The sequence below is a fragment of the Hippopotamus amphibius genome, chromosome 1 (genome assembly GCF_030028045.1).
Source record: "Hippopotamus amphibius kiboko isolate mHipAmp2 chromosome 1, mHipAmp2.hap2, whole genome shotgun sequence".
In the NCBI taxonomy this organism is placed as follows: domain Eukaryota; kingdom Metazoa; phylum Chordata; class Mammalia; order Artiodactyla; family Hippopotamidae; genus Hippopotamus; species Hippopotamus amphibius.
The window spans coordinates 216,092,071-216,118,633 of NC_080186.1; the positions used below are offsets into that span (position 1 = coordinate 216,092,071).

At 35.0% G+C, this 26,563-nt stretch overlaps 1 protein-coding gene across 1 annotated transcript in view; it reads right to left on the minus strand.

The window, feature by feature from the left end:
• Window positions 1-26,563, minus strand: part of AGGF1 (angiogenic factor with G-patch and FHA domains 1) — a 44,994-nt gene that overhangs the window by 12,483 nt on the left and 5,948 nt on the right. Inside the window, exons 5-10 of the mRNA XM_057740829.1 lie at window positions 24,298-24,486; window positions 9,943-10,267; window positions 8,978-9,089; window positions 8,111-8,162; window positions 4,525-4,626; window positions 3,270-3,435 (exon numbers count right to left, since the gene is read on the minus strand). Coding sequence (XP_057596812.1) covers window positions 3,270-3,435; window positions 4,525-4,626; window positions 8,111-8,162; window positions 8,978-9,089; window positions 9,943-10,267; window positions 24,298-24,486 — 946 coding nt within the window. The remainder of the gene's footprint in view (window positions 1-3,269; window positions 3,436-4,524; window positions 4,627-8,110; window positions 8,163-8,977; window positions 9,090-9,942; window positions 10,268-24,297; window positions 24,487-26,563) is intronic.

The window sequence follows — 26,563 nt, forward strand, 5'->3', positions numbered from 1 at the left end:
TACAAAACATCATGAGAGACTACTACAAGCAACTATATGCCAATCAATTGGATAACCTGGAAGAAATGGATACATTCTTAGAAAAATACAATCTTCCAAGACTGAACCAGGAAGAAATAGAAACCATGAACAGAGCAATCACAAGTACAGAAATTGAGGCAGTGATTAAAAATCTCCCAACACACAAAAGCCCAGGACCAGATGGATTCACTGGCGAATTCTATCAAACATTTCGAGAAGAGTTAACACCTATCCTTCTCAAACTCTTCCAAAATATTGCAGAAGGCGGAGCACTCCCAAACTCATTCTACGAGGCTACCATCACCCTGATACCAAAACCAGGCAAAGATGTCACAAAAAAAGAAAACTACAGACCAATATCACTGATGAATATAGATGCAAAAATCCTCAACAAAATACTAGCTAACAGACTGCAACAGCACATTAAAAAAATCATACACCACGATCAAGTGGGGTTTATCCCTGGGATGCAAGGATTCTTCAATATACGCAAATCAATCAACGTGATACATCATATAAACAAATTGAAGGATAAAAACCATATGATCATTTCAATAGATGCAGAAAAAGCTTTTGACAAAGTTCAACATCCATTCATGATAAAAGCTCTCCAGAAAATGGGCATAGAAGGAAATTACCTCAACATCATAAAAGCCATATATGACAAACCAAAAGCCAACATTGTTCTCAATGGAGAAAAACTGGAAGAATTCCCTCTAAGAACAGGAACAAGACAAGGGTGTCCACTCTCACCACTGTTATTCAACATAGTTTTGGAAGTGTTAGCCACAGCAATCAGAGAAGAAAAAGAAATTAAAGGAATCCAAATTGGAAAAGAAGAAGTAAAATTATCACTCTTTGCAGATGACATGATACTATATATAGAAAACCCTAAAGACTCTACCAGAAAACTGCTAGCACTCATTGATGAGTTTAGTAAAGCAGCAGGATACAAAATTAATGCACAGAAATCTCTTGCATTCCTATACACTAACAACGGAAGAGCAGAAAGAGAAATTAAGGAAACTCTCCCATTCACCATTGCAACAAAAAGAATCAAATACCTAGGAATAAACCTGCCTAAGGAGGCAAAAGATCTGTATGCAGAAAACTTTAAGACATTGATGAAAGAAATCAAAGACGACACAAACAGATGGAGGGACATACCATGTTCCTGGATTGGAAGAATCAACATCGTGAAAATGACCGTACTACCCAAAGCAATTTACAGATTTAATGCAATCCCGATCAGATTACCAATGGCATTTTTCACAGAACTAGAGCAAGAAATCTTACAATTTGTATGGAAACGCAAAAGACCCCGAATAGCCAAAGCAATCTTGAGAAGGAAAAATGGAGTAGGTGGAATCAGGCTTCCTGACTTCAAACTATACTACAAGGCCATAGTGATCAAGACAGTATGGTACTGGCACAAAAATAGAAAGGAAGATCAATGGAATAGAATAGAGAACTCAGAAGTAAGCCCAAACACATATGGGCACCTTATCTTTGACAAAGGAGGCACGAGTATACAATGGAAAAAAGACAGCCTCTTCCATAAGTGGTGCTGGGAAAATTGGACAGCAACATGTAAAAGAATGAAATTAGAACACTTCCTAACACCATACACAAAAATAAACTCCAAATGGATTAAAGACCTACATGTAAGGCCAGACACTATAAAACTCCTCGAGGAAAACATAGGCAGAACACTCTTTGACATACATCAAAGCAACATCCTTTTTGACCCACCTCCTAGAATCATGGAAATAAAATCAAGAATAAATGAATGGGACCTCATGAAACTTAAAAGCTTTTGCACAGCAAAAGAAACCATAAACAAGACTAAAAGGCAACCCTCAGAATGGGAAAAAATAATTGCCTATGAAACAACGGACAAAGGATTAACCTCCAAAATATACAAGCAGCTCAGGCAGCTTCATACCAAAAAAGCAAATAACCCAATCCACAAATGGGCAGAAGACCTAAATAGACATTTCTCCAAAGAAGACATACAGATGGCCAACACACACATGAAAAGATGCTCCACATCACTAATCATCAGAGAAATGCAAGTCAAAGCCACAATGAGGTATCACCTCACACCAATCAGAATGGCCATCATCACAAAGTCTGGAAACAACAAATGTTGGAGAGGGTGTGGAGAAAAGGGAACTCTCCTGCACTGTTGGTGGGACTGTAAGTTGGTACAGCCACTATGGAAAACAATTTGGAGGTTCCTTAAAAAACTACAAATAGAACTACCATATGATCCAGTCATCCCACTCCTGGGCATATACCCAAAGAAAACCATAATCCCAAAAGAAACTTGTACCATCATGTTTATTGCAGCACTCTTTACAATAGCCAGGACATGGAAGCAACCTAAATGCCCATCAACAAATGAATGGATACAGAAGATGTGGCATATATATACAATGGAATATTACTCAGCTATAAAAAGGGATGAGATGGAGCTATATGTCATGAGGTGGATAGAACTACAATCTGTCATACAGAGTGAAGTAAGTCAGAAAGAGAAGGACAAATATTGTATGCTAACTCACATATACGGAATCTAAAAATGGTACTGATGAACTCAGTGACAAGAACAAGGAAGCAGATACAGAGAATGGACTGGAGAACTCGAGGTATGGGAGGGGGCGGGGGGTGAAGGGGAAACTGAGAAGAAGCGAGAGAGTAGCACAGACATATATATACTACCAACTGTAAAATAGTCAGTGGGAAGTTGTTGTATAACAAAGGGAGTCCAACTCGAGGATGGAAGATGCCTTAGAGGACTGGGGCAGGGAGGGTGGGGGGGACTCGAGGGGGGGGCGTCAAGGAAGGGAGGGAATATGGGTATATGTGTATAAAAACAGTTGATTGAACCTGGTGTACCCCCAAAAAAATAAAATTAAAAAAAAATTAAAAAAAAAGCCTATAGACTGGATTAGCAAAAACAAAGCTAATGATTATCATTCCTGGTCAGAAAGTAACCTAATGCTATAACAGTACAACTAAATTATTACACAGAAAAATCAACTATGATCATAATCTACTACTCTAGGTCTCAAATTTCAAATACATGTCATTTCTTAGTCTCACCTGATAATACTCACTGAAATATAAATGCATCTCAATAGAGTATTATATCAATTAGATAGGAAGCTGGTAACTGATACTTTTTTAGAACACTCCAGTGAATTAAAAAGTTATCATGCCCAGAAACAGTATGTTTCACATACCAAAAGGTTCATCTTTCTTATCAAGACGAAGGTGAGCTCTAACCTGCCCTGGTTCACAGCCATCACAGGTATCACTGCCAGGGTGAATGTGAAAGGACAACACAGTCTCTCCGATTTTCACTTCATCTCCATGCTCGAGTACATAAGGGTCACATTTAGTTTTGGGCTAAAGGGGAAAAATATTACAAAACAGAAATCGAAGAGAGTTACATACGATTATTTTATTTATTTTATGTCTACTGTAAGTAATGTCTGATTATAACAACAACAACAAATTGCCATGGTTCTCAATGAGACAGACAGACATATGCGTGCACGCACACACACACACTTCCACAACTTGAGGGTGATGCGTAATACTCTACTAGTGGAGAAGATGACAGCTGAACTGAGCAACTTATAATTTTTCTATCATCAAAATCCACTAATCTTCCCCATCTCCGTGCCCAATCCTAGCAGAGAGATATCCAATCCAAACTTCCAATAATCTATCACCAAAATGAATAATCATCACAGTCAAAAAGATGAAGTGTATAGACAGTCAGTGGGAAGTTGTTGTATAACAAAGGGAGTCCAACTCGAGGATGGAAGATGCCTTAGAGGACTGGGGCGGGGGGGGGGAGGAGTCAAGGAAGGGAGGGAATACAGGGATATGTGTATAAAAACAGATGATTGAACTTGGTGTACCCCCCCCCAAAAAAAAAAAAAAAAAGATGAAGTGTTAAGGAGATAGGAGCATCACATTTCCCTTTTTCCCCTCTTGATCATTCAGTTTTACCTCATTTTTGATTCTTATAGACTAAGACCTCCCTCCCTTCCATATATTATTGTGTGCTAAGCACTTTGCCACATGTTGAGGACAGAAGAGCTAACTGAACAGACATAGCCCCTGCCTTCAAGGAGTTTCCAGTTTAACAACATTTCCATTAAAACAGTTTTTAAAAACACACAAAAAAAGGACGGCCCCTGAAGTTGCTGTAAGAACATTTACTCTGATTAGCTTCAAAATGCATTTATCTCTAAAAATAAGGCACAGATACATAATGAGAAGTCAAAACTCAGCAGTTAAATATCCACATACTGAATACATTTTTCAGCCCTTTCTAAAACTTCCCTTCCATGTTAACACATCAGTGCTTGAATACCAATCTGAACTAAATGATATGTATAATAACTATGGCCTGAGGGGTAAAAAAGTTTCAGTTCAGTTTTTTAAAATAATATGCATGTACTTAATTAATAAATACACACTCACCTGAAGAATCTGTTTTCCATTAACAATTGTACCGTTCTGACTGCCTTGATCCACAAGGACATAACTTTGTAAGTCATGGTCAAAATAAATTTCTGCATGAAACTTAAAAAGAAACCAGGTAATTATGAAGTATTATATTTTTTTTCTTAACCATAGGTAACAATTTCTCTAGGATAAGATGCAACGGATTTTAGTCTCTGATAATTTAACTTATTATTTTTAATACATATTTTTTCCGAATGCAGAAAGTATTATAATGCTTCTGGTAGAAATGAGAGGCTACAGAAGAAAAAGTCACCTATAACCCCACCTGTAATTACCATTATCAATTCAGATGTAGCTGACCTTTTCTACTTCTGTAATACTGTTGAGATTATACCATACATATAATTTGAAATAATTTCTTCACCTAATACATCTGTTTGTGTCATAAAAATTCTTAATACAAAAGGTAACCTGAAATATTCAAGGTTGACTTCTCAGAGTTTTCCAAATTTTCAATACTCAGGACTAATCACTCCCTCCTGTCCCACAGCACTTTGTTTATGTAACACTTAAATTATATGAAGTCACTGTATATATGAATGTCATTGTACTGCTTCCAATTATTGCTTACATTTAGTTTACAATTTGCTTACCATTTAGTACATAATACAGTGCCTCACATATACTGGGCATGTACTCAATACATGTGTATTTAATTGCAAATAGAGCTGCAGAAATATTTAACTTAAAATTTCACAAACAATACATTGCTGATGGGAATGTAAAACAGTGCAGCTGCTGGGGGGGCGGGGGGGGGGGTCCTGACAGTTCCTCAAAGTGTTAAACAGAGAGTTATCATATGATTCAACAATTCTACTCCAAGAGAAATGAAAACATATGTCCAAACAAACACGGCAGCATTATTCTTTTTTTTTTAGCAGCATTTTTCTTAATAACCAAAAAGTGGAAACAATTCAAATGTCCATCAGTTGATGAACAGATAAAATACTATAGGGTATCCAAACAATGGAATATATTTTGGAAATAAAAACAAATGAAGTACTGATACATGCTACAACATGGATGAATCTTGAAGACAAGCTAAGTGAAAAAGCTAGTTACAACACAAAAGACATTTAATAAATTTTGCTATATTTGCCTCAGATACTTAAAAGAAAATAATTATCCATTGATGTGTACCTCACTCTATCTTTCCCTCACCCTTCCTTTCAGAGGTTTAATGTTTATGTAATCACAATGCATCTCTTTATACTTTTAACCACATATGTATATATACCTATAAAAATTATATGTTCATTTTGTCTTCTTTGGCATTTGATAGACATAGGAATCACACTATGAATTTTTTATTGAGATATAATTTATAGACAAGAAATACATAGGTCTTAAATGTACAGTCTGATGAGTTCTGACAAATGTATGCTAACAGTATATATTTATCTTGTGTCTCTGGCTTCATGTTATGTTGTGAAGTATATCTAGTTATTGTGCACAGCTGTGCTATTTTGCTGAATGGTAATCCACTGTATGGCTGCACCACAATCCACACATTCTTAAGATGACAGCCAGGTTTTTTCCAAGGTTTTACTATTTTTCAAAATGTTTCTACAAACATTCCTATACATGCACCCTTCTTGTGGACAATACAAGGGTTTCTCTGAGGTACATACTTAGGAATGAAACTGCTAAGCCACAGTATATGCAAACCTTAAACTTTATTAAATACTTCCACATCATTTTCCAAAGTGCTTGGACGAATTTATATTCCCAACACCAGCCTATAAGAATTCTTTTTGCTCTATATAGTCTTAAACAACTCTTTGTATTGTCAGAATTTTTAGTTTTTACAAGCATAACAGGTGCAATATTAAATCTCATTACTGTGATTTTAATTTGCATTTTCCTGATTACTGCTGAGTCTGAACTCTTTTATTTATTAGCCATTTGGTTTTCCTCTTCCGTAAATTTTCTCTCCATGTCCTTCATACATTTCTTTCAATTGGGTTGTTTAAAATAGTAACAACTATATAAAAGAGTTTAAATAGTTCCAAGCTCTTTGACCTGAAACCTTATTCGAAAGAGCTTTCTAAATTATGCTCTCAATAGGAATGACACAATAAATAAAAGGAATGAAAATTGACATCTTGGTCTCATTTGTATTTCCTAAATTACAACAAATACTGAATGGGTTTTCACGTTAACTGTATTTCCTGTACTGTGAATTATTTATGTCCTTCACTCATTTACCTATTGGTGTCACAATGGAGTTTGAAAAAATGAATTTGTATGAGCTTTTAAAATATAAAGGATAAGTATTTTATCAGATCTGACTGTCCTAGTCTCCCTTTTAAACTTATTTCTTAACATATAAAGAACTACAAACTTCAATTATTCAAAATTACCTTGTCCTCTGTGATTTTTTTCCTTTTTTTTAAAAACTTAGGTCCTCTCCTATCCATTGGTTAAATATTTGTTTCTGTTTTTCCCCTAATATCAATAAAAAGTATGTGGAGGTTTTTTTACTATAATTATTTCATATACCTGGACATGTGTGATATATACTGTCAAGCTGATTTCACACAGCTAACAAATTATTCACCTCACCAGTGGACATGTTTGTTTAAAAGAAAGAAAAGCAGAAACGCAACCGGAGAACTACCTACTTTTAGACTGAAGTGGGAGAAGGATGTCTTTGCTATTTAGGTTACAGACTGGGTTTTCTTTTCTTTGGAGGCAGAAGAATCGAGGATCATAAAAAGGTTAAAAAGCAAGATAATTTGGTCTGAGTTAAAATTACGAGGATTTCCTTCCCTCTGAATGAGTCCAAACAAAGTAAAAATAACTATACTTTCAAACTAATAATGGAAAACAAGTTTTATTTCAAAAACACAAAAAGTACATAGTTTAGAATCATATTACAGTCCATTAAACAGAAATAAAATGGGGATGATGAAAGGTCAAAAAAAAGAAAAAAATAACAGTTATGGGTGGGGGGACTACAGAAAATATAGTAAAGAAAAAAGATAGAAGAGAGCTTTGGCAGCTAAATCTTATAACTTAAGCTGCAACTCTGTTCTTATTGTTTGTTTTGAAAATCCGTACTGCTCTTTTTCCTGAAACCATTAGAGACTCAACTAGGAAAAGCTATAAATGGAGAGCCTTAAATGGTAGAGGACAGACTGTTCTTAAGTTGGAAAATACCCTGAACTCAAAGCAACCATGCACTAAAGCAGCCTGAATCCTGGTATGATTTACTTTTGAACTGCCACAATATCTAGCACATTTATTTCACTCAATAAGTATTTGTTAAATGGGTATTACTTTAATACTTAATATACATTTTGTATTCCTGCTCTAGACTGTTAAAAATGAAACATAAATTTAGTTAATCCAAATTATGATAGAGAATTTTTATTTTCTTAAGCAGTGGAATAAACAAACCTGCACTGCTTTTCAGTACCATTACTATAACAACTATTAACTTTTCTTTTCAATTGGGAAAAACCCTAAGCTTTCTGCCATAATAATAATTTACAAAATCACATCTAGGGGGCTGTATTTGAAAAATCAGATAGCTTACCTTACTGACACCAACTTCAGGGATTCGGAGAGTATGCTCCATATCTTTTTCTCTGCAGAGTTAAGTAAAATGTCTTTAATAATTTTTGAAGCATATATAAATGCAACACAAAGAATTTATTTTTAAGATAATTTTTTTGTTTTAAAAGATAATGTTAAAACGCAAGTCTATCACACTAAATCCTGTTTCAATAATGCTACTCGAAATTTCCTGTTTGAAACAAGGTTCCAGAATTACTTTTACTCTTTGGTACGTCTGTCACAGGCAAGTTAAACAACCAGTAGGACAAAATATCCTTTGTACTAATGTCAATCATTTATTCCAGATCTGTTGACTATGTTTCCACTTCTATTACTACGTGTAAAAAGAACATACTATTCTCCAAGAATTGAAAATTAAGACATTGTATGGAACCTGAATTAAAGGTATACTATTTTTCCAGTTGGGAAAAAAGGAAATTATCCTACTTATATTTAAAACCTACCTCTCTACCAAGCTGGCTGAGTTACAAAGGGGTAAAGGAAAAGAATCAAAGAAGGAGGTCAATACTGGGTTTAAGTGAGTAATTTAAACCTAAAAAAAAGCAAAAGGTAAGAAAATGATGAAATCTCTCTGGAAGGTGTCACCAAGATTTTCTCTCTTTTAGGCAGTTCCCTTTAGGGACAATGAAGTTATATCTCCAACTGACTTCCAAAAGCAAGTGAAAAAGGGAAGTGTCAGAATATTTTTTGAGTGGGAGAGGGAGGGACATGGATGTCATTTTTTGCCTATTCAACAAGTATCATATATATTTAATGATTAACTACTCAAGTACAATCCACTAGAATTAGACAGATACACAAATATAATAATATTAAACATTTTCACCTTCCAATTGTAGCAGGATTTACAGCTGTAATGATAAAAAGTGATCCTGTCTGCAACACAGGTGATCTAATTACAATTACTCTAATACATGGGGGCCAAATTTTTTCTTCATCTGCCAAAGAAACAAATGGGTAAATATTAATTCAAATGCTATGGGAAAAAATAAGAAATGTCTAGGGATAAGCAGGAGGCATACATGAAGTAAAAATATATTGATCAAAAATTTTCATTCTGTTTAAAACAACCTTAAATTCTACTATGTGACATACACAGTAAGTAGGGTTTAACAATGTTACCAATTTAAAATGATCAACCTAAAGATATTCAGCACCTATCACAATTATAAAATAATCAACTCTCTCTTTTTTAAGGTCTTAAAATTTGAAAATATCCCCAAAAAGCATTTTTTATATTGTTAGAAAAACTGAGTCTGCCCTTATAATAAAAAATGAAAGTCCATTAAGAACAAAATAAGCTCACATACACTAATATGAAATCCTGAGTTTTAAAAGTATGTCAATACACCCTCAAGTAAAAAAAAAAAAAATTAGATTTACTATAATTACCTATGTAGCTGAATTTATGGACTACTCTTTATAAAGGTAACTGCTTTCCCTCCGTCAATTACAAAAGTGGACAACAAATATCTAACCCATTAAAGTAGACTTAACATACTTTAGGATTAAAAAGTAGATAACTTCGGTTTTTGTTCTACTGACTAGGCCATTCAATGCAATGAAACTTCAGGATCCAAGTACTAGTCATTTACTCACATCCTACTCTCTAAAAATAACCAAGCATATGTATAATTCTTAATAATGTCATTAAAATAATCTCTTTAAAACAATCAGCTCACTTTTTAGCAGATATATTATATGGGTTACCAACACTTTTAACTGTGTTGCACTTTCACAAGGACCATACTGGGTTATTTATATAAAATTAAATAATGGCTATTTACTCACCTTCCTCTTCAGTGTCTTCTTCAGTTACATTGTCTTCACTGGAAATGTCTTCATCATAACTGTCCTCAGTCTGAGAGTCTGTAATTTCACCTTCTTCAGGCTCACTATCAGTCTCTATGATTTTCTCATCTTTAAATGAAGTCGAATTATGCATGTTTTCATTAAGAGGAGATTCTATAGTCTTTGCACTAACTGTATATTTGGGGGGACTATTTTTGTAATGCATGTCTATTTTGGCCTTCTTTTTCACATTTGCAAAATCTTCTCCCTCACTGCAGCTTATATGTTCAATACTGGATGTTTTTTGATCTTCTGAATTCAAATTCTGGAAAGAGGTGGGAACAGGGGAGAAGAATCTTAAACACGACCATCTTATAATGTTTAATGCCAAATGTTTCAATGAATTAGTGAAGATATATATGTACAGTGAAATAATAGCTATTATCTCTACTGCCTCTTCCTCTCATGTTCCCGTTCTTGGTTAATGATACTACCATTCACTTATCCAAATCAAAAGTCTTTGACATCTCCTTAAACACCACATAGAATCAATTACCAAGTGCTACAGACGATGTTTGAAATTTATCCCAATTTCCTCTCCTTATCTATTATCAGTGTCTTAACTGTCCCAGTCCAGGCCCTCATCACATATTGCTTGGACCATGTGACAGCCTAGAACAATGCTTTCAAAATTAAATGCAACTTAATTATCTAATAGAGCCATTAAAGAGGTAAAAAGAAGCTGGTGAAATTCATTGTTATTTTATTTAACCCAGTATTTACAAAACTTTATTAATTATATATAAAAATTAACATGTAATCAATATAAAAATTACTGAAATATTTTACATGGATTTTCTGTACTAAATCTTCAAAACAGTGCAGTTTACACTTAGAAAGCATCTTTTTTTTTTTTTAAATAAATGTACTTATTTATTTATTGGCTGTGTTGGGTCTTTGTTGCTTTGCTCAGGCTTTCTCTAGTTGTGGCAAATAGGGGCTATTCTTTGTTGCGATGCATGGGCTTTTCAGTGCGGTGGCTTCTCTTGTTGTGGAGCACGGGTGCTAGGAATGTGGGCTTCAGTAGTTGCAGCACACAGGCTCAGTAGCTGTGGCACATGGGGCTTAGCTGCTCTGCAGCATGTGGGATCTTCCTGGACCAGGGATTGAACCCGTGTCCCCTGCATTGGCAGGCAGATTCTTAAACTCTGCACCACCAGGGAAGTCCCAGAAAGCACCTTAATGAGGACAAGCCTACATTTCAAGTGTTCAATAGCCACATGGAGCTGGCTGAACAGTGCAGGCCTAAAGAATACAAGTAAACCTAAATTTTGAACTTTGAGCCAATTATCAAGTCAACATACATAACATAAAGAATTAGCTTTAATTACATCAGGGATTTAAAGATCCAAATGTATCTAATGAGGCAGAACTGAAGTTTTGCTAAAATTTAGTATTTTAGAGTGTTTGATGATACAAAAAAAGTACAGATGAATCAGTTACATCTCTTTTATTCCAAAATTCCAACTTCCTTGGCATAAGCCTTTTATTATCTATTATACATGCATATTGGGCATACCCTAGCACAAATGAACATATCTATATTTTAACTTTAGAAGAAGCAGAGAGTTATTTTCCTTTTTGTTTCCTTTGGTTTGTAACACACTCTGAATCTTCTTTCTACCTTAGAGCAACATGATGAAGTGAATTCATATGTCCTGCTATTATTTTATAAAATATAAGAGCATCTTAAACACATATTTTTAATAGCAGCATAAATTCAGTTTGAAGACCGGCTAAACACTCACAGTGATAAACTATACATATTTCTAGCAACAAAACTCACCAAGGACAATAACAAGGGCAAGGAGCCGAAAAACTATGAGGAACTTTAAAGGCTACTGTGAATTATAGCCAAAAAAAATTTCCCTACCTATATATGCTTAAAAAAAAAAAAAGCAGTTTTCAATCTTATATATTTTATTATTATTATTGCTTATTGGACAACACATGCAGAGGAAAAATGAGTGAAATTGCAATAGGTACTGCTTTTTAAAAACTATTTGTCAGTCTAGAATGTTAGATATTCATTAAGATATAAGAAAATCCCAGGGCCTACATGTGGGCATTAGACATATACGCATATTTCAACTTATTACTCCAATCTCTTCACCCTACTTCCTTCTTTCCATATATGCTACACTTCCAAAAAGCAAGGTTTAGGAATATTTTAAAACTTAAGAAAAAGATGAGGATGTCCTAACTGCTTTCCTCCCATGCTTCACAACTACCCTTTTATAATCCTTGGAGATTTCTCAAAATTTCATCAGCGTTTTTCTTAATTCCTTGTCCTAAAGTTAACATATTTTTGAAGAAGGATGGTAAAGATGAACAGTTATGGGAGCTAAGCTGGACCAAAATGTCACAGAATACTTTCAAATTTCATTCTCCAGTTTGCCAGGAAAGGTCATTTGAGGACTCCTATATGTGCCATGCTTTGCTAGGGAGAAGTAGTTTCATAATGTATCCTTTCAAACAGTTCAACAGCTGGTAACAGGTAGGAGTCACTAAAACAGAGGTCTTAAAAAAAAAAAAAGAAAAACCATTTTTGGTATTTTAGTTACACACTCTTCAATTCCTAGGTATTGCTAGTGAAAATAACAGAGAAATAAAAACAAGTCAAATAGAGAATTGAGATAAAATTTCAAGAGTAGGGTAAGTGGCCAAGGTGGTGAAGTAGGAAGACCCTGAACTCACTCCTCCCACGGACACACCAAAATTACAACTACTTACAGGGCAACTATCTGTGAGAATGACCTGAACACTAGCAGAAAAGATTTTCCACAACTAAAGACATAAAGAAGGAACCACAAGAGATGGGTAGGAGGGATGGAGACCCACACCCCCAAGTTGGCAACCCACAAATGGAAGAAATAACACAAGTACAGAGCTCCTCTCCAAGAAGTGAGGAGTCTGAGCCCCAAATGGGGCTCCTCAGTCCAGAAATTCTGCAGTGAAAAGACGAGTCCCCAGAATATCTGGTTTTGAAAAACCACCAAAGCAGTTTATTGTATGTCAGTTATATCTTAATAAAAGTCCTTAAGGGCTTCCTAGGTGGCGCAGTGGTTAAGAATCCACCTGCCAATGCAGGGGACATGGGTTCAATCCCTGCTCCAGGAAGATCCCACATGCTGCGGAGCAACTAAGCCTGTGTGCCACAACTACTGAGCCTGAGCTTTAGAGCTCGCGAGCCACAACTATTGAGCCCATGTGCTGCAACTACTGGAGCCCACACACCTAGAGCCCATGCTCCACAACAAGAGATGCCATGGAAATGAGGAGTCCGCGCACCACAACAAAGAGAAGCCCCCACTCATTGCAACAAAAGAAAGCCCATGCACAGCAAAAAAGACCCAACACAGCCAATTAAATAAATAAATAGATAAACAAATATTTTTAAAAAGCTTAAAAAAAGGTGTATTATGAAAAAAAATCCTTAAAAAATAATAAAAAAATAAAATGACTGTTACTATAACTGGTCCCCATAACCACTCTGTACAAGAATCATATTCTCTACTGTCTGAAACTGAAAAGTCGAAAGAAAGAAAGAAAGAAAGAGAGAGAGAGAGAAAGAAAGAAAAAGAAAGAAAGAAAGAAAGAAAGAAAGAAAGAAAGAAAGAAAGAAAGAAAGAAAGAAAGAAAGAAAGAAGAGAGAGAGAGAGAAGGGAGGGAGGGAGGGAGGGAGGGAGGGAGGAAGGAAGGGAGGGAGGGAGGAAGGAAGGGAGGGAGGGAGGGAGGGAGGGAGGGAGGGAGGAAGGAAGGAAGGAGGGAAGGAAAGGAAGAGAAGAAAAACAGCCAACAAATCTGAGGTGCAGGAGAACTGGAGGTGTACAGGAATAAGATTCTGCTCTTACGGGCACATGCAAAATGTCACATGCTCTAAGTCCCAACACAGAGGCAGTAAGTACTTTGAAAAGAGCCTGGGTCAGCTATTTTTGGCAGTCTGTTCTACCCCAATAACACTGGCACTGGAATACACCATTGTGAAATCTTCCCTCTGGTCTATTAGTGCTGGTGCCCCAGCCCTGCCCTTTGCCTGCCCGAAAGACAGCCATGCCGGGATCCGGCTTCATCCTCCAGCAGGCCAGGAACAGCCTTGAGCTCCCCAAATCATGCAGCCAACTTCACAGGAAAGCTACCCACCCTCCAGTGGGCCTGCAGCCACTATACAAGGCATGGCCTCACAGCCAACTAGGCTAGGGACCAGCCCTGCCTACTGGTGCTCCCATAGTAATCAGCCCCACCACAACAGAAGGATGAATGCAGCCCACATAGGGGATACCACTGAGTATACAGTTCTGGTGACCAGAAGGGAGTGTGCTGCTTGGGCCCTAGAGGAGGTCTCCTAAATAAGGCCACTTCTCCAAGATAGAAAACATAAACAACCTACCTAACATACAGAAATAAACACAGTGAATTGGACAAAGTGAGGAGACAGAGGAATATGTTCCAAACAAAGGTAGTGGAGATAAGCAATCTACTGAATAAAGAGTTCAAGGTAATGACCATAAAGACACTCACCGAACTCAGGAGAAGAATGAATGAATATAAAACTTCAATAGTTAGAAAATATAAAGAAGAACCAAACAGAGCTGAAGAATACAGTAACTGAAACTAAAAATATACTAGAATGAACAACAGATTAGATGATACTGAGGAATAGATCAGCAATCTGGAAAACAGTAGCAGAAATCACTCACACTGAAGAAAAAAAAAGAATAAAAAAAAAAAAGTATAGTTTAAGAGATCTCTGGGACAACATCAAGCATACTAACAATCACAATGCAGGAGTCCCAGAAGGAGAAGAGAAAGAAAGGGACAGAGAGTGTATATGAAGAATCATATCTGAAAACTCCCCTAACCTGGGGAAGAAAATGGACATCCAGGTCCAGGAAGCACAGAGTTCCAAACAAGAAGAGCCTGAAGAGGTTCACACCAGGACAAATTACAATTTAAACAGCAAAAATTAAAGAAAAAGAGACAGTTTTAAAAGCAACAAGGGAAAAGCACAAGTTACCCACAAGGGAGCTACCACAAGGCTATCGCTGACTTTTCAGCAGAACTTTGCAGGCCAGAAGGGAGTGGCACCATAATATTCAAAGTGATGAAAGAAAAAAACCCTACAACCAAGAACACTCTATCCAGAAAGGCTATCCTTCAGATTGGAAGGCAAGATAAAGAGCTTTACAGATAAGCAAATGCTAAGAGTTCAGCAACAATAAAATAGCTTTACAAGAAATGTTAAAGGGACTTCTCTAAGTAGAAAAGGACCACAACTAGAAATATGAAACTTAAGAAAGGAAAAATCTCATTGGTAAAGGCAAACATAGTAAAGGTTTAGCAGATCAACCACTGATAAAGCTAGTATAAAGGCAGAAAGACAAAAGTAGTAAAATCATCTATATCCACATAAGCAGTTAAGGGATAAATAAAACAAAAACTTGTAAAATATGACCTCAAAAACATTAGATGGAGGGGGGTCAAGGACAGTAAAAATGTAGGGCAATTAGAATGCATTCAAACTTCATCAACTTAATTACAAACATACAGGTTGTCAAATATGAACTTCATGGTTACCAAAAACTGATACTATATACAAAGAAAAGAGAAAGGAATCCAAGCATAACACTAAAGGTAGTCATCAGATCACAAGGGAAGAGAGCAAAAGAAAAAAGTAACAAATAAGAACTAAACTCTCTCCCCACCAAAAAATGAACAAGATGGCAATAAGCACATACCTATCAATAATTACTTCAAATGTAAACGGACTAAAAACTCAAAAACAGGGTGGCCAATGGATTAAAAAAAATACACATATGTGCTGCCTACAAGAGACTCATTTCAGATCTAAAGACACACAAAGGCTGAAAGTGAGGAAATAGAAAAAGGTATGCCATGCAAATGAAAATAAAAAGAAAACTGGGGTAGCAATACTTACATAAGACAAAACAGACTGTAAAACAAAGACTGTAAAAAGAGACAAAGAAGGATAAAGGGATCAAGCCAATAAGAAGATATAACAATTGCAAACACTGGGTTGGCCAAAAGGTTTGTTTGGTTTTGCCGTTACATCTTACAGAAAAACCCCAATGAACCTTTTGGCCAACCCGATATCTATGTACCCAACATAGGAGCACCTAAATACATAAAGAAAATACTAACAAATATAAAGGCAGAAATTGATATTAACACAACAATAGTAGGGGACTTTAACATTCTACTTACATCAATGGACAGATCATCTAGACAGAAAATCAGTAAGCAAACACTGGCGTTAAATGACACATGTAACTAAATGAACCTAACAAATACATAGAGCACATTCCATCCAAAAGAAGCAGGATATACATTTGTTTCAAGTGAACATGGAACATTCTCTAGAATGATGACATGCTAGGCCACAAAACAAGTCTCAAAATTTATGACTGATATGCAACTAAAGATTATCATACTAAGTGAAGTTAAGTCAGAAAGAGAAAGACAAATACCACATGACATCACTTATATGTGGAATCTAAAATACAGCATAAATGAACCTATCTACAAAATGAAAAAAGACTCAGACTAAGAGAACAGATCTGTGGTTACCAAGGGGGAGGGAGAGAGAGTGGTATACTGGGAGTTTGGAGTTAGTAGACACAAGTTATTATACTTAGAATGGATAAACAACAAGGTCCTACTGTATACCACAGATAACTATATTCAATATCCTGGGATAAACCACAATGGAAAAGAATTTTTAAAAAAAGAAAGTATATATGTGCTAAGTGAGTCACTTTGCTGTGCAGCAAAAATTAGCACAATATTGTAAATCAACTATATTTCAATTAAAAAAAATTTAAGACAGCTATTCAGCAGCTTTTCCAATCACAATGGTTAAGAGACTAGAAATCTACTACAAGAAAAAAACTGCAGAAAACACAGACACATGGAACCTAAGCAACATGCTACTTACTACACAAGAAATGGGTCACTAGTGAACTCAAAATGGAAATCCAAAAAATACCTGTAGACAAATGAAAATGACCCAAAATCCATGCAATGCAACAAAAACAGTTCTAAGAGAAAGTTTATAGCAATGTAAACCTATCTCAGGAAACAAGAAAAATCTCAATCTAACCTTACAGCTGAAGGAACTAGAAAAAAGAAGAAAAAAATCTCACAATTAAGAGAAGAAATAGTAAAGGTCAGAACAGATATAATGATACAGGGAATTCCCTGGAGGTCCAGTGATTAGGACTCTGCACTTCCATTGCAGGGGGCACTGGTTTGATCCCTGGTTGGGAAACTAAGATCCCGCAAGCCATGTAGCACTGCCAAAGAAGGAAAGAAAGGAGAGAAAGAAAGGAAGAAATGATACAGAGACTAAAAATAGAAAAAGAAAAAAGATCAGTGAAACTAAGAGCTGGTTATTTAAAAAAATAAACAAAACTGATAAACCTTTAACCAGATGAAACTGATAAATCTTTAACCAGACTTATCACCACAAGAGTGGGCCCAAATAAAATCAGAAATGAAAGGGGAAGGCTTACAATTTGTTTTTCACATTGAGGATTTTTTAAAATTAATTTTTATTGGAGTATAGTTGCTTTACAATGTTGTGTTAGTTTCTACTATACAGCAAAGTGAATCAGCTGTACATATACATATATCCCCTCTTTTTTGGATTCCCTGAGCTACACAGTAGGTTCTCATTAGTTATCTATTTTATACATTGTATAAATTGTATATATATATGTCAATCCCAATCTCATATAATTTACAATCCCAATTCATATAAGTTACAACTGATATTGTACAAATACAAAGAGCAAGAGATTACTATGAACAATTATATGCCAATAAAATGGACAACCTAGAAAAAATGGATAAACCCTGAAAAACATAGTCTCCCCAAGACTGAAACAGGAAAAAATAGAAAATATGAACAAACCATTTACCAGAAATGAAACTGATTCAGTAAATCAAAAAAACTCACAAGAAATAAAAGTCCAGGACCAGATGGCCTTACAGGTGAAGTCTACCAAATATTTATAGAACAGTTAACAAACCTAACTTATTTAAACTGCTTCTAAAAGTTGAAGAGGAAGAAACACTTCCTCATCCTACAGGGCCAGCATCAGCCTGACAACAAAACTGGACAAAGACACCACAAAAAAAAAAAAAAAAAAAAAAGAAAGAAAATTTCAACCCAATATCACTGACGAACACAGATGCAAAAATCCTCAATAAAATATTAGCAAACCAAATTCAGTAATACATTAAAAGGGCCATAAGGACTTCCTAGGTGGCGCAGTGGTTAAGAATCCACCTGCCAATGCAGGGGACACGGATTCAAGCCCTGCTCTGGGAAGATTCCACATGCTGCAGAGCAACTAAGCCTGTGCACCACAACTATTGAGCCTGTGCTCTACAGTCCATGAGCCACGACTATTGAGCCCATGTGCCGCAACTATTGAAGCCCATGAGCCTAGAGCCTGTGCTCCACAATAAGAGAAGCCACTACAACGAGGAGCCCGCGCACCACAATGAAGAGTAGCCCCCGCTCACATCAACTAGAGAAAGCCTCTGTGCAGCAATGAAGACCCAACGCAGCCAATAAATTAAATAAATAAATTTATTAGAAAAAAAAAAACCTCAAATCTGGGGGGGGGGGGGACACCATACACCAGGTGATCAAGTAAGAATCCCGGGAATGCAAGAATGGTTCAATATCCACAAATCAATCAACATAATACACCACACCAACAAACTGAAAAATAGAAATCATGATCATCCTAAAAGATTCAGAAAGAGCTTTTGACAAAATTCAACATCCATTTATGATAAACTCTAAACAAAGTGGGTACAAAGGAAATGTACTTCAAAATAATAAAGGCTATATATGACAAACCCACAGCCAGCATCACACTCAATGACGAAAAGCTGAAGCATTTTCTTTAAGATCAGGAACAAGACAAGGATGCTCACTTGCCACATTTACTCAATACATTTATCCAATTCCAGTATTGGAAGTCCTCGCCACAGCAATCAGACAAGAAAAAGAAAGAAAAGGACTCCAAGCTAGAAAGGAAGCAATAAAACTGTCACTGTTTGCAGCTGACATGATGCAATATATAGAAAATCCTAAAGGTACCACCAAAAAACCATGAGAACTAATAAATGAATTCAGTAAAGCTGCAGGATACAAAATTAATATACAGAAACCTGCTGTATTTTTGTACAGTTAACAAGCTACAAGAGAAATTAGGAATAAATCTAATCAAAGAGGTAAATGACTTGTACTCTGAAAACTATAAGATATTGATGAAAGAAGGGGAACAAATGGAAAGATATACTGTGCTCATGGACTGGGAGAATTAATATTGTTAAAATGGCCATACTATATCCAAGATGAACTACAGACTCAATGCAATCCCTATTAACATATCAACGGTGTTTTTCATAGAACTAGAATAAGTCTATAATTTGTATACAAACACAAAAGACCCCAAATTGCCAAAACAATCATAAGAAAGAAGAACAAAGCTGGAGGTACCACGTGCCCTGATTTCAAAATATACTACAAAGCTACAGTAATCAATGGTATCCGCACAAAAAAAGACACATAGATCAAAGGAACAGAATAGAGAGCCCAGAAATAAACCCACACTTACATGGGAAATTAATCTATGACAAAGGAGACAGGAATATACAATGGGAAAAGACTGCCTCGTCAGTAAATGGTGATGGGAAAACTAGACAGCTACATACAAAAGAATCAAACTGGACCATTTTCTCACACCATACCCAAAAACAAACTCAAAATGGTTTAGACTTAAATGTAACAAAGGCGGCAAGAATATACAATGAAGAAAATAGTCTCTTTAGCAAGTGGTACTGGGAAAGCTGGACAGCCATATATAAAATTGACAAAACACTCCCTCACATCCTACATAAAAATAAACTCAAAATGGCTTAAAGCCTTAAATATAAGACATAACACCATAAAACTCAGAAGAGAATATAGGCAAAACATTCTCTGACATAAACTGCAGCAATGTTTTCTTAGGTCAGTCTCCCAAGGCAACAGAAATATAAACAAATGGGGTCTAATCAAACTTACAAGCTTTTGCACAGCAAACTGTAAACAAACAAAAAGACAACCCAAAGACTGTGAGAAAATCCTTGCAAATGATGCTAACAACAAGGGCTTAATTTTCCAAAATATATAAACAGCTCATACAACTCAATAAAAAAACAAACAACTCGATCAAAAAAAGGGCAGGAGACCCTAACAGACATTTCTCCAAAGAAGACATACAGATGGCCAATAGGCACATGAAAAGATGCTCAACCTCGCTAATTATTAGAGAAATACAAATCAAAACTACAATATGGTATCACCTCACATTGGTCAGAATGGCTATTATTAAAAAGTCTACAAATAATAAATGTTGGAGAGGGTGTGGAGAAAAAGGAACCCTCCTACATTGTTGACGGGAATATAAGTTGGTGTAGCTGCTATGGAAAACAGTATGGAAGTTCCTTAAAAAGCTAAAAATAGAGTTACCGTATGATCCATCAATCCCACTACTGGGCATATATCTGGAGAAAACTATAATTCAAAAAGATACAGTCACCCCAATGTTCACAGCAGCACTATTTACAATAGCCAAGACATGGAAACAACCTAAATGTCCATTGACAGATGAATGGATAAAGAAGACATGGCCTATAAACACAATGGACTATTACTCAGCCATAAAAAAGAATGAAATCATGTGATTTGCAGCAACATGGATGCACCTAGAGATTATTATCCTAAGTGAAGTAAGTCACAAAGAGAGAGACAAATATTATATATCACTTTTATGTGGAATCTAAAACATGACACAAATGAACTTATTTACAAAACAGAAACATTCACAGGTGTAGAAAACAAACTTATGGCTACCAAAGGGGTGGGTGAGGGTAACAGGAGCTTGGGATTAGCAGGTACAAAGTACTATATATAAAATAAATAGACAAGATCCTACTATATGGCACAGAAAACTATGTTCAGTATCTTGTGATAAACCATAATGGAAAAGAATATGAAAAAGAATACCTATACATATTACTGAATCACTTTGCTACACATCAGAAACCAACACATTATAAGTCAACTATACTTCAATTAAAAAATATGTACATATACGTATAAAAAAAGACATGTATGACCTGAAACCACAAACCTCGTAGAAGAAAACATCGGCAGTATGCTCTTTGACATTAGTCTTGCCAATATTTTTTTGGATAAGTCTCACCAGTCAAGGAAAACAAAAGCAAAAGTAAATGGGACTACATCAAACTAAAAAGCTTTTGCACAGCAAAGGAAACTATAAACGAAACAAAAAGGCAGCCTACTGAAAGAGAGAAGGCATTTGCAAACAATATGACCAGTAATGGGCTAATATCCAAAATACATAAATAGCTCACACACCTCAGCATCAAAAAAACAAACAACTCGATTAAAAAATGAGCAGAAGAATGAATTGACATTTTTCCAAAGAGGAAATGCAGATGGGCAACAGGGATATTCATGAAAAGATACTCAACACTACTAATAATCAGGGCCATGCAAACCAAAATCACAATGAGAGATCACCTCACACCTGTTAGAAAGGCTGTTATCAAAAAGACAACAAATAATAACTGTTGGCAAGGATGTTTAGAAAAGAGAACCCTTTTGCACTGTTTATGGAAATGTAAATTGGTGCAGCCACTATGGAAAACAGTAAGAAGGTTCCTCAAAAAATTCAAAATAGAACTGCCATATGATCCAGCAATTTCGCTTCTCCATATTTACCACAAGAAAACAAAAACATTAACTCAAAAATACATATGCACCCCAATGTTCATCACAGCATTATTTACAACAGCCAAGATGAAAGCAACCAAAGTGTCCACAGAGAGATAAATGGATAAAGATGTGGCGCACACGCACATACACTCGCACAGGAATATTACTCAGCTATTTAAAAACTGAAATTTTGTCGTTTGCAATGACGTGGATGACTCTAGAGGGTACTATTCTAAGTGAAATAAGTCAGTCAGAGAAAGAGAAATAGCTTATGCTCTCACTTGTATGTGAAATCTAAAAAACAAACAAACAAAAAACAAAAGGAAAACAGACTCATGGATACAGAGAACAAATGGATAGTTGCCAGAGGAGAGGGAGTTGGAGGCGGGGCAATAGAAGTGAAGGGGATTAAGATGTATAAATTTCTGGGACTTCGTAGGTGGTGCAGTGGTTAAGAATCCGCCTGACAATGCAGGGGACACAGGTTCGACCCCTGGTCCAGGAAGATCTCACATGACGCAGAGCAACTACTGAGCCCATGCGCCACAACTACTGAAGCCCGCGCGCCTAGAGCTCATGCTCTGCAACAAGAGAAGACAAGGCAATGAGGAGCCCACGCACCACAACGAAGAGTAGCCCACAGCCCCCACTCACTGAAACTAGACAAAGCCCATTGTGCAGCAACGAGGACCCAACACAGCCAATAAATAAATAAATAAATTTATTAAGAAAAAGATGTACAAATTTCCAGTTATAAAATAAATAAGCTACAGGAATATAATTTACAACATAAAATATAGTCAACAACATTGTAATAACTTTTTATGCGGACAGATGATGGTTACTAGACTTAAGGTAGTGATCATTTCATAACATATGCAAATGTCAAATCACTGTGTAGTACACATGAAACTAACATAATATTGCATATCAACTATATTTCAAAAAAAGAAAAAAAATCAAAAGTAAATATGAATAGTTGCCACAATTCACAGAATGCCATATAACAAATAAGCCTCCTTTCCTGCCTGTAAACCACTAACCTAACTCTATTTAGGAAGTAGAAATAAGAGCATTGATAACATTTTACTTTCCTTCTTTCAATTTAACATTGTATGGTATTTTAAAAACTCCCCTCATTCTTTATAAACTAACATTTTAAGGCCTAAGTGATGTTTTTTCAGTTAAATGTACTATCATTTTCTTTCCCTTTTTCTTTCATTTTTATTAAGATATAATTGACACACAGCAAGCACTGTAGCAGTTTAAGGTGTACAGCATAATGATTTGACTAACATACATCAAAAATGAGTACCACAATAAGTTTAGTGAACATCCATTATCTCATATTGAGAAAAGAAAAAAAAAATTTTTTTTCCTTGTGGTAAGAACTCTCAGGGTTTACTCTAACAACTTTGGTATATAACTTACAGCAGTGTTAATTATATTTATCATGTTGTACACTACATTCCTAGTACTATTTATCCTATAACTGCAAGTTTGTACCTTTTGACTACCTTCATGCAACTATCCCCCACCTCTTAACCCCTGCCTCTGATAATCACAAATCTGCTATCTTTTTCTATGAGGTTGTTCAGTTGTTTTTCAAGTATAATTGATTTATAACACTATCTTAGTTCTTGGTGCACAATAATCTGGTATGTCTATACATTACAAAATGATCACAATGTCAAGTCTAATACCATGTTTCCACATAAAGATATTACCTTATTACTGACCATATTCCCCACACTGTACATTTCATCCGTGTCTCATTTATTTTGTAGTTGGAAGTTTAAATGTACCATCATCTTCTTAACCAATAACTGTCGGCCATTTGAATCCTGAATTTTGTTGTTCTTATAACTATTGCTACATAACTATAAAAGGAATTTTCTTGCTTTGGAATTTTTTAAAAAATTACTAGAAATGAGACTTTTTCCAATTTAAAGAATATGAACATTTTTATGGTTACTGATACAAATAATCTATTTCCCAAGATACTAATTTAAACGACTACGTGTATATGTATCCTGTATTTGCTAGCAATGGATTTTTTTAAGGTTTGCTAACGTAAGTAAGAAACTGCTCAACACAACTAAGCATGCTGAACTTTTATCTACACCTACTTACAAACTTTTTCTTTTATCATGAATTGTGCACTGACATCAACTTACTAATAAATGGTCTGAATGTTCTTCCAAATTAGATAACACAGGAGTACTTCATCTGCCCTAAATCTACCTGCTTCAAACTGCAAGAAATTTTTTCTACTTCTAGTGACTGAGAATTTGTGAAAAGTCCATGTTTGCCCCATGTGAAACCTTCTTGTTTGATAGATTCTGGTATCTTGTTATTGTAATGAATGTGTTTAAAACAGAGAGTTATTAAATGATTTTCACTTTCATCAAAAATTTTGGCTTAACTATGATATCACCATTATTTAAATTTTAAAAATTAGATGACATTACCTTTTCCTCATTTGTTGTAGAAGAATCTGGATCTTTTCTTTTCTTCTTCAATTTTTTATCTTTACTTTGTTTTGTAACAGAAGTCTGATAAGGTTGCAAATCTACTCGAGAATGAAATTGATATCGACCACTTTCCACATCACAGTAATAATAAATTCCAGTCGAAGGATCATAATATAGTTGATTTTCCTTTCAAAGTAAACAATAAATTCTATTCATGTAAGATGAAATAAAATAAAAATAAACTTAATAGAAATGCCAAATATATTCAAATATAGTGAGTTTAAGAACTATAGAATTTTATGAAAAAAAAATGAACAGAATGAAAAATGTTTATAATTTTCCAAATACTTTACCATTCAATATTTGCTCTAATTTTCCTAGTGTGAAAAATGAATACATTTATATATTAAATTAAACCTCATGAAATTGCTAATATTTGACCATTTTTTTAACTTAGAGAAACAGTAACTTCACACGGTTCAACAAGAAATCTTTTAGAAGTCATGGAAACTAAAATATGCATCAGAAAAAGCTGACCATATAAAAGCAATTCCACACTCATTCTCCATATAATTACATGGTAATGGTTTGGTAGTATAAAACTCTAAACCCTCCTCTCAATGTCATAAAACAAAGATTTGCCTTTTAATGTTCATGATTCAAAACCCTGAAGAAGAACTTGAAAATAAAATTAAGCTCACGAACACTACAACATAACATTCTGTAAAAAGAAATCAAAAAACAATTGTCTTCACTAATCAATTAATTCTACACTAAGTAACTACATAAGCCAGAGTAAAGCAGCCATGCAATATAGAATTTTGGTAAATTAGGGATAAAAACTAGAAGGATAAAATTATGTAATCATCTTATTTATTAGATACTGGCAGGTACTCTATAACCAAGACTTAACTGAACAGTCTGTATCTTATTTACATCATAAATTCATGCAGATCAGACCTGGAAACATCTTGTGATATACTGAGGTTAAGCAACTAAAGCTTCCTGAAAAAGAATAATCTATTTTTCTAACTGTTGATACTATTGCAATTCATTGTCTTTAATTCATTTCGTAGATCTCTTACAAAAATATTTAGAATTCTATCTTTCCATTAGCTAAAAAACTGAATAGAAGCTTTTGAATCTTTATTTCCAGTGCTAACAGAACTTCTACAACTCAAATCTTTTCAATCTGTTATGTCTTTCAGTCCAAAATATAGACATTTTCAAATATGAAAGAAATTTTTTTATTTAATTAAAATAAAATGAAAACTAGCACAATAAAAATGGCAAAACAATGAGGTCCCTACTCCACTGAGACACAGCCTGCAGAATGTAATTCACCATTTACAGAAGAGATGTCAGGAGTAAAGTTACAGAAAGGAAGATAGAAGAATGATTAAGAGTAATGCCATACACTTGGAAATTCCATATTTTTCTAGAAACCAAGTAATTCATAGCTATTTTCTCTGATAATAAGAGTTTAAACATTAATTTTGGGGGTATTAATTAGTATTAACAATTAGCATACTCCTGTGAAAGAAAACCCTCTCTTTACAAAGTATTTACAAAGTACTTTACCAAATGCAAACTGACTAGCTAATGAAATCTAATTAAACATTTACTATTATCATTATGTTCTCTAGATTAGTTAATAATAGTTCCAATAACTGGAATGGTGAATATCTAATCTACTTTGGGGCACTACAGTCTGTAATTCCTGAGGACCAGATCATATGCATAGACCACTGATGTTGAGGTATGTGGGTATACAAGTTGCATCATCATTACCAAAACCTGAAAAAATCCAGTTAAGTACCAGAATTTCAACATTCATAACACTACATTATAAATGAAGAACTCTACTTTCTGGTTTTGTCCTTGTCCGTGGTCCATTAAATTTATGATTCCAAACTAATTATCTAGTTCTCACTGTTAACAAATTAATTTTTTAAAAGTGAAATGCTTAAAAGCCACAGAATGTAAAACACTGACTAATAATAAACATGCTATAAAGAATTCAAGAAAGACTCCTCTGTGCCCTAAAATGGATTCATGAAGATATAAGTATTTAAACAATTTTTGAAAAATCTCACTCCAAGCCTAGAATTAATAATGTTACTTCCTTACAAATTCTGTGAAAAAATGTTAGTTTAGGTTCACGAACGTTTTACAAAATGTACTTCACTGTCTCCTTTTATTAATAAATAAGCTAACATTTTTGTATGCCACTTCACATATAAAGGTTATTATAGGGGCTTCC